This window comes from Syngnathus typhle, linkage group LG1 (assembly GCF_033458585.1).
Source record: "Syngnathus typhle isolate RoL2023-S1 ecotype Sweden linkage group LG1, RoL_Styp_1.0, whole genome shotgun sequence".
Lineage (NCBI taxonomy): Eukaryota > Metazoa > Chordata > Actinopteri > Syngnathiformes > Syngnathidae > Syngnathus > Syngnathus typhle.
In genome coordinates, this window is record NC_083738.1 from 22,132,292 (window position 1) to 22,146,942 (window position 14,651).

General features: G+C 43.2%; 2 protein-coding genes across 2 annotated transcripts; one reads left to right on the forward strand and one right to left on the reverse strand.

Annotated features, from left to right (window-relative positions):
- Positions 1–393: 393 nt before the first annotated feature.
- cfl1 (cofilin 1) lies at positions 394–6,882 on the forward strand. The gene is made up of 4 exons (XM_061286551.1): positions 394–603; positions 4,142–4,452; positions 4,567–4,643; positions 5,927–6,882. Exons 1-4 carry the CDS (start codon positions 409–411, stop codon positions 6,037–6,039), a joined length of 696 nt encoding a protein of 231 aa, XP_061142535.1. The 5' UTR covers positions 394–408; the 3' UTR covers positions 6,040–6,882.
- On the reverse strand, positions 6,496–11,104 carry prss23 (serine protease 23). Its single transcript, XM_061279465.1, has 3 exons — positions 10,960–11,104; positions 10,027–10,325; positions 6,496–8,773 (listed from the first exon to the last, which is right to left on the reverse strand). The coding sequence occupies exons 1-3, from the start codon at positions 11,102–11,104 to the stop codon at positions 7,631–7,633; spliced, it is 1,587 nt and encodes a 528-aa protein (XP_061135449.1). The 3' UTR covers positions 6,496–7,630.
- Between the last annotated feature and the right edge of the window lie 3,547 nt (positions 11,105–14,651).

Genomic DNA, 14,651 nt, shown 5'->3' on the forward strand with positions numbered 1-14,651 from the left:
AAGCAAATGAGATTTTTGTGAGACAGCCGCCATCACTGACAGAACAAATGAACGCCCTTTTTTAGATATATATTGAATTCACTCACGCCAAATCAATAGCCTCTATGTGACTCAATAGTTTGCATTTTTCTGTTTAATAAAGAACGTTTAACAGCCACCATGACTGTCAAGCATACGTTTTCTACACCATCGTTTAACTAGAAATCTTACTGAGACCAGGATAAAGCGGCAGATGTACGACTTTCATCCCTACAATAAATGAATCTACAAATAGGCCATACAACATTTGACAACTACTATGATGTTTGTTTTCGTAATTAATTTCCCAAGCCACATTAATTAACTAAGTCCACAAGCCATAAATGGATTTTTAGCTATAATGTAACAATTTCCCGTTTCCAATACTAAATGAAAAAATCAGCTGTAGGGACGTTGTTGAAGGGGTTACGCGCTCGTGCACGCTGCTCACGCTTTCAGGCTCGCGCACGTCAGCGCGTTCACGCCGTGACTAGAGCGAGCGAGCAAGTCTTCATCATCATCATCACCATCAGAGCTCCATTCAATTTCTGGCCGGACGCTGACCAACTCAGAGCTACAACAATGGTACGTTTATCGACGCTTTACGCAACGTTCGGAGTGTTCTATTTGCTGGGTTTAAGATTAAAAGAAACCATTTTACTTAGGTTTAATTCAACGCGACCCCCATTTTTACCCCCCAAAAGATAAAAGCTGTAGTTTAGCATCAAGCCTCACAGAGTGTCACGCAAGCTAGCTTGGTCGTACGCTCGTCTGCCAAATAAGTGTTTTTCATCGTTTTAATCTTCCAAAATTGCTTTGCGGTAAGCGTGGGAATCAGAAGTTAGGATTTGGGGGGGGCTTTTTAAAATGTCCACGGCCTGACACGACTGGCGCCATTTCGCCCATTTCCGTGATTCGCCCCACATAAAAGACTTTTTCTTTTTTCTCTTTAACCCAAAGCCTCTTGACCGCATTGCTTCGCGTTTGTTCGTAAGAAGACGAGCCATCACTGGTTGTCATGGCTGTGCAGCTTCGCAGTGTTGTTTGGCCACAGGGCTCGGCGATGTTTCGTGTCGGGCTGGCAGGTGCACAGCGAGCAAGACGCCTGCGGCTAACAAAGCTAACGGTATTGTTAGCCTGCTAAGCTAACACCATGACATCCATTACGGCTGCGCGAGCTGTGATTTTTTTTTTTTTCTTTGTCTCTTGTTTGACGCTAACTTCAATCCTACACGCTAGCCACAGCCCTTCACTGTGATTAGCGAAATGATGTCCAGTCCACGATACCACCTATATATATTACGTGATAAAAGATCCAGAGTGTTGTTTTGTACGATACGACAAAATGCTTGTAAATCAAGCGTCGTTTGTGTGTGTGTGTGTGTGTGTATGTATAGGGTGCTCGCGACTACTCGTCACATGTGCTGCATTCACGGCCCCACCCTGAATTTGGTGCAAAGAGCATCTTCGTGCTTCATCTTTAGTGTTTAATGTTAACCATTTCTGACTATTTATTCCCATAATAAGCACGATTGTCGATATTTGTCTCGCCGCGTAGTCTCTCGGTCGTGGTACACTTTGAAGCGAATTATGAACCGTTATATAAGCCGGTTGTAGTAGCGGAAGCTAACGGTCGCCGCGTCCGGATCCTCATTGCGCATCTTCCCCTTTTTTTTTTTTTTTGCTGCGCAGTCTGCGCCGCCCTGCGTTCACGTCACGCCATTTGAGTATGACAACCGGTTGACGAAATTGTTGGATATCCTTAATATCCATGTAGTTTTTAAAAACGCTCTTTATCACTAGTATTATTGTGTCATTATTTATAAAACCTAATATTGTGGTACGTGTTCATTTTAATAAATGGTCATATTCTGTCACCTAGCTCTTAAGAAAATTGGAGCTGATGAATCAGGAGTTTCTGAAGCCTAATAGCATCAAAGTAATTTAACTTTTTTATTTTCAAAACAAAAAAACCCCACTTAATTTCTTAAATGTGAACTTATCGGTGCATTAGTACCAGGCACAATTACTTGTATTTCAAACAACGCTTACCTCTTTGTAAAAAATATTTTAAAAATGTTGGTAGGTGGTATAATATTGGTTGGTGTTGCTCAGTAAAAGTTGCCGGTGGAGGAACGTGAGAGCATTTGCAGCCAAATGCCATTTTATTATTTGTCCGGTGTCGGAATTGTAAACGTGAAGTTGTCACTTGGACCTTGCCCTCATCGGTAGGCGTCTCCAGGAGTTTGATTAGATTAGCAATGTGAATTTACTGCAGTCTCTTTGCGATACCTTTTAGTGTGGCCGCAATGAAAACATAAAACTGTTGCTCACTTGGGCGCACACGACAAATACTACACTGCGTGTGTTGACGTTAGGCTTAGCAACTTTTCAAAGTTAATTTCAATATTTTCTCCTTTGTGCCTTTGTTCTGATCATACAATCTCGTGGTGGCTTGAGATGCGAGTAAAATTCATTCTGTCGACGCTTGTATCTCAAATCAGCTGGGGAATAAAGTAATCTGTTCCAGCCACCCTAATTTAAGTTTAATGTTTTTTTTCCATATAATAAATTGCAATAAACAGGATTGTGTAAGAACACCTTGGAATTAGCTGTCCACATAAAATGTAAACAAAGAAAGCAATTGAACCTTCTGTGTCGTGATGTTCTTCCTTTGTTTTTGTTCTGCGGGCATTGCGATGCTTTAGTGCCACTTGCTAAAATTGTAGTTCCTATGCAAGGAAACCAATGTGAATTGAAAATGACTGGGTCCTTTGGTTTGCCGGTGCCATCAAGCGCCGGACTTGTGAACTAGTGTTCTTAAATCACAAGACAGAAAATAGGTCAAGCCAATTTTTATGGTGCTTTTATGAATGTTCGGGTTCCTTCCTGGTTAATAATTACTACGTTTGAGACTGCTCATCCCCACTTCCGTTTCCACCTTCGTCAAACATGTTTGTCTCGCTTTTTCTTTTCTGAGTGTGATTCTCTTTCCTGCCTTATTTCCTTTTTCTTTGTTCTTTAGCTCTCCTGCTTGTTTCCCTTCCCCCCCCCCTTGGTACATGCACTCGCACGCACTTTGTGGCGTCCTCCTCATGAGACTGCGTTTTTACTTCTGATGAATTGGCTTAAGCAAAGTCAGCAGATGCAGCGGTGTGAGTGGAGACAGCATATGTGACTCGTCAGTTGGCCAGACAGAAGGCGCCATTGTGGGCTGCTTAAACTCGGCGCGGCCCACCTTAGCCCTTAGCTTAGCCCGGTTAGCATAGCCTCCTGCCCAGCCTGTTGGTCTGCATATGTCATTGGAGCAAACGAAATGGAACTTAGCTGCAATTTGGACTTTCATTGGCCCGTAACAAGTTTTTATTTTTATTTATTTTTTATTTTTAACAAACTCAATAAGTGTCCAGTTGCCTTGATTCAACCTTTACTGATGACTAAGGATGTTCAATGCCACATTTTTTAGATCGGGACCACCTCGGGTATTCACTCTTGAGTACTCACTGATGGAATAACAATACCACTAGTTGTACTTTTCATAAAATTCCAAATAAACAATGGTGAACTATAACAAAGCAAATACTTTTTATGATTTTATTTTCTTTGCCTGACATATCTGCTATACACAGGCATAACGTTGACCATTTTTTAATGATTTTAGCAGTTGTATTGTTAGGCTCGTACAGTGAGCTAGTTTTAACGTTGTCTCCCCCCAACGCATGACAAAATGGGATCCTTTCTGGGTTCTGTATTTCTAGATATGGAAAAAAGTGGTGACGTCCCGCTTGAGTCGTTTCTTCCCTGGCGTCCTGTCCCATGGCCACACCTCAGCAGAGAGTCACATGCAGCCCTCGGGCTCTTGCTTGTCCCTTTTTCCTCCCACTCCGACTCTCTTGTGGGCCATGGAACACTGTGGCGATTGTTTGCTTTCAAGGCACCAACGCTTCAGTTAGCCGTATTTTTTCCGTGACTATACATTTGCTCTCCAAAAGTAGCGTGGAAGCTTCAAATTCATTCATCTCATAAAACACCTCATGTCCAGTAAATAAGAAGACAAAAAGTAGTGCAAATGCATTTCTTACAAAAAAAAAAAGAATCATGTACGTTTCCTCCTTCCCCACAGGCCTCCGGTGTGAAAGTGACGGACGAAGTGATCGCCGTGTTCAACGACATGAAGGTGCGCAAGGCTCAGGCCAACGAGGAGGAGAAACGGAGGAGGAAGAAGGCCATCCTCTTCTGCATGAGCAAGGATCTGAAGAACATCGTGCTGGATGACGGCAAGGAGATCCTGCTGGGCGACCTGGGCACCACCGTGCAGGACCCCTACCAGTACTTTGTCAATATGCTGCCGTCCGACGACTGCCGCTACGCCCTCTACGACGCCACCTACGAGACCAAAGAGACCAAGAAGGAGGACCTCGTCTTCATATTCTGGTGAGGCCTTTTCCAAAATATGGGGCACGGGTGCAAGTGTAGTGCTTCCACTCCACATTTTGTACGCCGGTACAACTTTGAATTTTGAGGTTTTAGTGACTGTTGTTTTTGCAGGGCTCCTGATGGCGCCCCCCTGAAAAGCAAGATGATCTACGCCAGCTCAAAAGATGCCATCAAGAGAAAGTTTGAAGGTCAGGATTTAAAATATTCTCGAGTTTGTGGCGCAGTGCATAAGGGAAGTTCTCTGATCAGGCATTGTCGCTTCCACTACTAGATGGTAGAAGATCTAATGAACTAATTTTAGAAAAGTGTTCTTTCACACTGAGCAAGTACATTGGGACATTATGAAACGCCTTAATTCTCCAGCATCCCTTAAGGCTGGGTTTTAGCGCCATCTTGTGTCATTTTAGAGTGCTGCAGCGAGCACCTTTTTTGGGTTAATAGCTGAGAACAGGTTCCAGACTAAACTTTTGTGACGAGATAACCGCAAATGGGTCTGGGCTCGCTGTATGTGCTTCTGAGACGTGTTTGTTTGGTGTGTCATGAGACTTATCTCAAGGCAAATTTGGGGAAGCATTGAGGCAGATGGAATTGAAGCAGGCGCTCGAGTGTTTTCTTGCCGTTTATCCTATCGGATGTCTCTGACATACATGCGAGGCCCGGTGTACTTGGGTGGTTTTGGTTGCTCGGCGAGCACAGAAGCCGCAGCTTCTCCTTCACTTGTAGGACTCCACTTTGACTGGAGCATGTGCATCCTCACGTGTTGCAACTGACACGTATCATCTTACTCGCCTGACCCGCGTGAGCTTGTGTTTGGGGGAAGGGGTAGGCTTGATAAGTGCAATAAGAATAAAGTCAAAGACTAAACACTATTTTCACAAATAAAAATAAAACGGGTCCAAGTGTCAAATTTTTACAACAGCCATGAGCTAAAATATTCAAGGTTAGTTTAATGAAACGCAGTTTGCGAGTATGTTGTACACTTTGTCAGGTACCACATTTGTTAGCACACTCATGAACTACAAGGCACTCTAAGAAATGTGCATTTTGAAGGCTCTGCTCGCTAGCGAACTGCACTTTACCATTGATGCAAGTCATTAGGGCGGAGGGGTTACTCAACAAAATTTTAGATACGCCCCAAGAATACCATGAAAACAAATGGTGAAAAACTACTACGTAGTCCAAGAATACCATGAAAACAAATGGTGAAAAACTGTACTACGTAGTACATAGTCTTTGCACGTTTTACTACCGCGCGAGATGCTCTCTACCTGACTGGTTCTTAACACGACGGAAAATTGGACCAAAACGAAGAAATATGGCAACACGGTGGATGGAGCTAAATCAGGCAAGCCAGCAGCGTCACTCGACAACACGGTCGACCGGTAGAGCATATCAGTCCTGACGGGCTCATCAGGGTGTGTCATTTGTCACTCGCAGAATGGTGGGAGTCAGAATTTTAATTTTCTTTCAGGTATCAAGCATGAGTGGCAGGTGAACGGTTTGGAAGACCTGAAAGACCGGCACACCCTGGCAGAAAAGCTTGGAGGTGGATCAGTAGTCAGCCTGGAAGGCTGCCCCATTTAAATATCGGCCCTTGACACCCCTCTCCCCCCTCCACCACCACCCCAACCCCCTTTCCCTCTTTTCTGGCTTCTGGGGAGGCCTTTCAGACGCATCTGTCGGGTTTAGCTGTTCGTTCCAGTATGGTTTGGAGAAGGGCAAAAAATAAAAAATAAAAGCAGAAGAATCAGAACCAGCAGTTTGTGGGACTCTCTATGGGGGGGGGGTAATATTGCGGGTGGATATGGGAGGGGTGCCAGCGACAGTTCATATATAACAGGAAATAATTCCAAAATCCGGACTGTCGTTCCCGTTTAAGAATATGAATGAACAAAACACACAATGGTGAAAATGTTAGTCCAATTGAATGAAGGATGATGTGCTGTATGAAGCTAAGGAGGGCTTTGTTCTATTTTGAAGGGGGTATGCATCAACAAATTCTGCTTTTTATTTCAACTACATTTTTTTTTTTTGCCAAACTTGTAGGTAAGCTTTGTAACTGTAGTGAGATCTGGTTTAGTGTAAACTAATTCATACTCTCCATTGCACAAGACGTATCAAACATATTCTTGGGGAACAAGTTATAATATATTTTCTGTTTTGAACATGCAAAATTCCAAAACTTGAGTATTTTTTTTTTCTTCCCCGTTCTGACAACGGCATTTGATGTAGTTCACACATTCCTCGTACTTTTTTTTTTTCTTTCTTCAAACCATTATCTCATTGGGAAATAAATAAAATGTTGGCGTTGTGAAGGTCTTGATGGAGAGCAATGTGTAAATGAAACACCGGTGACCAGATTTGAGACTGAATATTGAATGGTGGATGTTTTGTATCGTCTCCTATCTAATAAAAAAAATCACTAAACTACTGACTGGCTTGATTTTCTTATACATCTAATTGAATCATCAAAATGTTGAGCAGAATTGGATTCAAATATGCAAAATGGCTTATGAATCTGAGTAATTGCACCAATTGACAACTCATGCAAGTATTGATTAGTGGCACTTTGGGAAGGAGGACGTCAGGCTATGGTCATAAATTGAAATTAGTTTTTCTTTGTTGTTAATCGTCACATTACCTCAATGTGTAAGAAAGCTTATAACCACAAGAGGGCGCCACCGCACCATTTCTAATTCTTGCTCAACTGATGATTCCACTCCTGTCATAAAATCTCTTTATTAAAATATATCAAGCATTTGTCCAAAAATAAAATTACAACAATCTCTCAAGCTCATAACGTGTTTCTTGTTCAGATGAAAGAAAGTTCATGTCAAGATGTTGAATTAAACTTTTAGCTGTGTAAACTATGTAAATGAATATAAGTGTGTTTTTCATCTAGAAAAGATAGATATTAACACTGCACAAGAGATGCATGCCATGGTGATGGTTGAGCAGGATAATTGCGTATCAAAAAACAGGATGAATATGAGCTTCTGATCAAAATCAGCGAATGCCAGATTCTCAGATGTCTGATTCCTGGTGTGTAGTCTCCAAAAAACAATCAAGACCATCTAGTAAATGTTAAAAATACTGGTTCTGTAAAACTGGTTGTTACAACTGGTTACCCTCCTGACGGGCGGTTGTTATTTCACGACCGAGTCCCTCTTTCGTCTCAGTCGTGCGAACAGTCCAGACGATTTCCGTGCAGCCAGTAGCAAATCTGTGCAAACTTGAGCGGAGTGATGCGCACGGCCACGTTGTAGTCACGGTTCTCTCCGTCCACCTCCAGCCACTGGTGCCCCGAAAAGATCCCGATGACTTTCCTCTCCCAGCGTTCCAAAGAGTTGTCCCACACGCGGCCGTACACGCCCGACCCGCTGGCCCCCGGCCGAGCGTCGCAGTGTTGGTAGATCAGGTCGCTCGACTCTTCTTCCACCGGGCAAAAACGATAAACCAGCTCTCCAGGTCGGTCGCTGTCGAAACCCGAGAAGTGGATGCGGCGACCCGCCAGGCCGTCTGGGGAAGGTGCCACGGCGAGCCGCATAAATGACCGCCGGTGGGGCCAGCGCAGCTCCAGAAGGGCGTAGTCAAAGTCCATGCTTAGCTCCTGAGGACCCTGGATCCACCCCTTAGGAACCCGGGTGCGCCTGACCCGCACCCAGCGCACCATGGGCTTCTTCCCGGACGAGGGTTCCGCTACGGTCGTGTTGACGGACGGTGGGATGAGGAAGCCCACTCGGAGCTTGCGCGCCCCCTTGACATAATCCTTGCCGTCATGGAGGCAATGGGCGGCGGTCAGGACATGCCAGCGCGACACCAGGACGCCGGTGCAGCCCGTGGAGATGCGTACAGCCGCCGAGAACGGGTAGTCCAGCAGGAAGTTGTCACCCTGGATGTTGAAGCGGCCGTCTGCACCGTAGATCTGGCGTCTCACACGCCGGCGTCCCATCCTGTGGCTGGGCATCCGGTCCACCAGACTGGCGTCCTCCTCCTCCACGTCCACGGTGGTCAGCGTGCGAGAGCCATCCGAGTAGAGGGTCTCAAAGGCTAGGTTGTCGGCAGACTGGTGGCCTGGTACCCCTGCGCGATGGAAGCAGCTGGAGTTGCAGTGGGTGGTCAAGGCCAGGTGAGGGCGGGCGCTGAAGCGGGACCGCACCAGAGGAGTTGGCTGATGGGGGACCAAGGTGGGGACCAGGGGATGCATGAGGGGACGGTGGGGAAGTTCCAGGGAAGACGAGAGGAGGAGGAACGGGAGGAGGAGAAGAGCCGGTAATTGGGAGCTGCCACGCTCAATCATGGTGCTACAGGAACGACACTGTCGACACAGAAAAACACTGTTTGTCCTTCTCGGGTCTTGTTAAGGGTTTGTAAAACCAAATCTTTGTGCCCAAACTGTAAAGTCAAATCAAGTGTAAAGGCTCCAGAAGTGGCATTAACAATGACCCATGTGTTTGTGTGCTATATAGATAATCTGCTTCAAATAAGATTTCAAGGCAAATATGCACATAAACACTTTTATGGACGCGTGTTTGCATTCCGAAGAAAGTAAGAGGAAGTCAAGTAACCTCATAACAAGCTGTTTCTTTAAACAGAAGACAAAAGAATGTCCTCTACATGAGTGCGTCCCCCGGAAGTGCTTGGCTAAAAATCGGAGACATGTCCATCAAGTGGATTTGTTTGATGGATTAATGGGAGGACGTTACTCGTGGAGGTGAGGCGTCCTGAGGCACTTGCGAGGTGTGGCTAAGTCAAACCAGACAGGTTGAAACAAGGTGGGAAAAAAGAAAAAAAAGAACATTACTTCCCACTAAGTGCAAGGGGCGTGGCCTCCGAACACGCAGCACGCACACCTACGACTTGCCAGACTCCACTTGTAGGGAGAAAAAAAGTGAAATCCTAAAAGGGCGAAAGTTGAGCTGTGAATAATCCAACCCAAATCAAGTCTGAGCCAACATCAGACACTGGATAACTTCTTTTGTTGGAGAAAAAAAACAAGTCGAGATTTGTTTGAAGAGCTGCTTGCGTTTTTCTTCCCCTCACTTTTCACGGCGTGCAAATCCTGCCAAATGCAACCCCAGTAAGTCAGTCAGAATAAAAATGAGCCATTCTTTTTTAACATCTGCTGCTAATATACAATATTGCACTCCACTTGTGCACGTGGAAGAAACAAACTGTGCTCATTCCATGTATCGAGAAATATTTTGAGATAGATAGATAGATAGATAGATAGATAGATAGATAGATAGATAGATAGATAGATAGATAGATAGATAGATAGATAGATAGATAGATAGATAGATAGATAGATAGATAGATAGATAGATACTTTATTGATCCCCGGGGGATCAACAGACAGACAACATATAGCTTTATATTAATAAACAATAGATCAATAATAAATAACAAATAAGTCAATAAATGAACAAATATAAGTAAACAAATATATATTGTGTTTTATCAATGTTATGTGACGTTTGTCCTTAAAAGGGCAGGTAAGTACCCCCTACCCCCCCTGTCCGACCAACACCAACCGACCCACCAAAATGTCTATCGCGTAATATATATTACCTGGTTTATGAATGTGTCCCGTCCATGTCCATGTTTGTTCTTTTCATTGCATGCATATGATGAGCGCACGTGAATGGCTTGTTTGAGATCCCCCGTAGGAAAGCAGCAGGTAGGAAGTTGAGTGGTCCGACGTGCTGCGTGGGCTTCGACGAGTGTTACAAAATGCAAATGACGCTTCAGGGTGCGCTCGCACGCGCGTGCGGAGCGCCAACTCCAGCGTGGAGTTGGTGAGTTTAGGTCAAACCCACCCGGGGTCCTAGCGCCGTGAAGTTCAAATAATAATAATAATTTTAAAAAATCTCACTTTTAATATGAAAAAGCTCTTGATGATGTTTCATCACAAAACCAGACAATTGCAAGAAAAACATTTTGGTCAAAAACAGAAGAGGCAGTCAATTTTTTCAGATAATATTCAAATAACATTTGATGCTTTGTGAATAATAATAATAATAATAATAATAATAATAATAATAATAATAATAATAATAATAATAAAATATTATAATAATTAATTTGAATTAAACTTGAATTTAAATGTAATTGAATCAAGCCTTAATTATCACCCTTCAACTAGAGAAAGGAGTCAAACTCAGATTGAAATAGTTTTGGAAAAGCAGAGTTGACAAAGCCAAAATAAATGAGCAAGAAAAATATCAATGCAAAATATTATAGTATCAAAACAATGAATACTCTTTTCCAATCGTATTATCTACCTACAACAAATTTAAAACGGCTTGATTTCAAATATCCCTGGTATCAAGAATGACAATGTGGATGGATGTTCACTATTGGCCAATAAATGACAATTTATTTTTGACTCCTTGACAATCGACCCCATGACATTAAAAAACCCATTTAGGTTTTTGTTTATGCAGAAATTTCCCAGGTTGGTGACATCCAACTAAGCAAAGATCTTTCTCGACCTTGGTCTACCGCTCTCTTTAAAAGGTGTGAACGTGTCTGAACCGAAGGAATTCTGGACACGCAATTGGGATGCTCTCAGGGGTCGGCATGGTACCGGCGAGCCAAACGAGAGAGCCCGGTCACGGCGACACAGCGTGTAGGAATGTCCACACATCTCCAAAGACAAGAACATGAGTCAGGACGGGCACAATACCCACCTTGTTGCACACATCGACACACAATGACTCACATACTGAATCTCACATTCCCTCTTTCGTTCTCACACACACACACGCACACACACACGCACACACACTGTTCGAAAATGCAGCACAGGCCACCGTTCTTGACTTCCGAGGCGTCATCTTCACCTTGGTAGAAGCAGATTTAAGGCGGAGGGTAAATAAAACATCTGCCGGCCTAATGGGATCCATCCTGCGGACATTTGTTAAGTTCATCCATCATGATTTGGTGCGGGTCTGACGTTATCATAAAGCTGCTTGAGCATTTAAGCTATCCAGCTTAAGTTACGTGGCTCTTTCTTCTCACGAGTAAGACAACTTTGGCATCCTACTAATAGGATGGACAACTTAAATGATGAAGAGGGGGGTCCACAATTCTTTTCATCAGCGCTATTGGGTGGGCGACAAATTGAGCCGAAAATTTAAAAAATAAAACAAAATGAAAGTGTAGTGAAAATTCCTAAACTATTTTGACCCTGATGTCAGTGGGTGCTATGTCCAATTGATTTTGTGTGCATAATTAGAAAGCATGGCTGTTGTCCACTGACCAAACAGGTGAATAAAACGGCAAAAAAAAATGTTCAACCCAACCTTGAGGTCTCCGGCTGACTGTCAGACAGGATTTGTCTGCGAAACCCCGCTCACAATTTCCAGCATGAATCATCGGAGAGAAAAATGACGGAAACGTTCACCTGACGAGAGCAACAGCTGTCAAGTTCCTAAAAGCGCCTCCGTTCGAGCAACGCTCAGGAACAAGCGCCACGGAAACTAAACGTCATCTTGTTTGACTTTCTTCACGATGATTCCTTCCTCATTACTGGTAGCCCAGTTTGCCGAGTCTGCAGGATTCCGCGGTTGTGAGATGACCTCAGAAGAATGGCACCGACAGCTCACCGACATATGAAAATGGCTCCAAATTCACAGTCAGTTAAATAAGGACCATCTTGTCTCAATGATTTGACAAGTATCAAATATGGGCCAATGTACTTGAACACGTTGCTTCTATTAAGTCGTCTGAATGGCACATGAACAATGAGGTTTAAGATCAAATATTTGTTTTGTTTCTGTTGTGAAAGAGAGGCTTTACTTTAGCCAGCTCCCTAAGATTAAAAAAAAAAAAGGATTTAGCAACAGCGTCAAATTGTTGGTCCAATGTCAAATTTAAAACCCCAAATCGAGACTGCTGGCTGGAGACAAAATTCCAGGGGGCCCAAGTGAGACTTACAAGAGGCACTGGGACCAAACACCATCTGTTTTCTTTTCGTTGAAGTTCGAGACGTTTCGTGCCATCCAGGCTTCAGAGAGGACAAAAACGGCCTCGAGTAAAAACCGGGACATATCTTCATAGCAGTGATAGGAAATATTTTGCTTCCTTACGATTGGGGCAGCAAATACAATAAAAACAGCAGGTGTCCCAAAATTGAACCCTGCGGTACACCGTACGATTCTAGAGAGCGACAACTTGATGCTGCAAGCGAGCCAACAGAACATTGGATCGAACGCCGTAATCAGGTCCAACAAAACAATACCCACATAGACTCCAGCGCCATTTGCCAGAAGGATAACATTAAAATCTCGTAACAGGGCGGACTTAACCTTACTCAGGATATTCAGCAGTTTATAGACAAGAAGCAAAATTGTAAAATCTATTTGGAATCCAGGATAAAGTCTTTAGATTTGGATTGTAATGTGTTCTGATCTCTTTAGTCTGGTCACAACCCAAGCTGCAGCTATTTGATGCTCTTTTGAGAGAGTCCAGGCAGAAACCTCCTGTGTTGTTTGAAGTTTCACACAACTTGTTTGACCGTGAAGCCAATTATCAGATTAAAGCGAAAAGGCTGCGATCCTCTTCGGAAATCCCACTTTGCTTTATGGGGGCTGGGGGTCTCTCGCAGCATGACGGCGAGTCTTCATGCGGACGGGCGGGCCCACCTTGCATGCCTGCGGGTGCCCATGTGGAACGACTTGAGCTCAACCTTCATTTAGAAGAACATGTCATACATACATGAGGAAAAACCACCAAACAAAAAAGTCTGATCAGTTCACGTCATCTCCATTTCTTTTGAAAATGCAATGTGAAATCAGAGCTAGTTTAGCTGAAAACTTTTGCAATGACTCTGTTTTGATTGGACCTTCTACCATCCATTGGAAGAACATTGAATTGTTCTTCTCGTCATAGCAATATTATTTGTAAATCAGTAATAATTTCATTTTTTTTTAGAATTTATTAAATTGGACCACTTCCCATACACTGGTTGAGAATGACTGTAATAAAAGTAGCCAAATTCTTGACCAATAAAAATAGCGCTTCTTCTTCCCCTGTCTGCAGCACGTGCCCTCATGTTTTATGTCTTTTCCATCCCGCTTCTTCACTTTTCATCACACTCGTGTCCACGAAAGGAATATTTTCCGTATTTGTAGCGGCCGCACTAATGACCGCAGCGGGCTTGAATTATTGCTCAGACTCAGCTGATGAAGGAACGTGAAGAACTGTCTGTCCGCCCCCTCCTGTCCCCGGTCCTCCTGCAGGGCCTTGTGGGTATGATGTCATTCCAGTCGGGTTGGAGGAGCAAAATGGAAAAAGAAGAAGAAAAAAAAAAGGCTGTGCAAAAACAGAAGCGAGGAATGCAAACTAACTGCAAGGAAATGAGTGGAGCGTGTGTCGTCATCACATCTCAGACGAGGCCACCGAATTTGGAATAGAACCAAAACGCCAATGTTGTGTAAATGCTTAAAAAACTAAAACCAACTATAATTACTTTTTACAGAGAAAAATTAACTACAATTATAATCATAGCAAAATTAATATCAGAAATAAGCTTTCAGGGTTAATTTTTAAAGTATTTATTCTTGGTACCGTTGTACATCTGTCCAAGGTCAAAAAGGGTCAGAGAAGTTTGAGAATTGTACTTATCCTTACTTTAAAAATACTCCCCAAAAGCAAACCAAATATCTAAACCAGCAAAAACTAAACTGAAATACAGCATTTTTGAAAACAATTAAAACTAGAAATAACCAATAAATCGGCTCTCAAAAAGAAAATGAATCCGCAAAAATCCAAATGAAATTAAATGTAAATGAGTATTATAACGCTGATCCGCCCCCAACTACATTTGACCTTTTTTTCTGAATTTTTACTCAAAGTTCATGCTTTGCCATGTTTGGTCCCAAGATTAGCGTGAGAAATCCGTCCGACGGTGGCGCGGTTCTCGCGTCCTCGTCTCCATGGAAGAGACACAAAAGCATTGAGGACACAAATCTGTTGTAAAGCGCTGAGCAAATATTTGCAAGCTCACAGTGAATATCCTCGTTTTGCCTCTCACTCACGACGGCACATTGCAAACATGGCCTGACATTTTCTCAACAAATGATCTAAAAAATTAAACACTATCTCATGAGAGTGCTTGCTTAAATTTTTCTGTCACTCCCAGTTGAAGTTTACTTTAAAATTGGCCAATAAAACTATATATATTTTTTTTT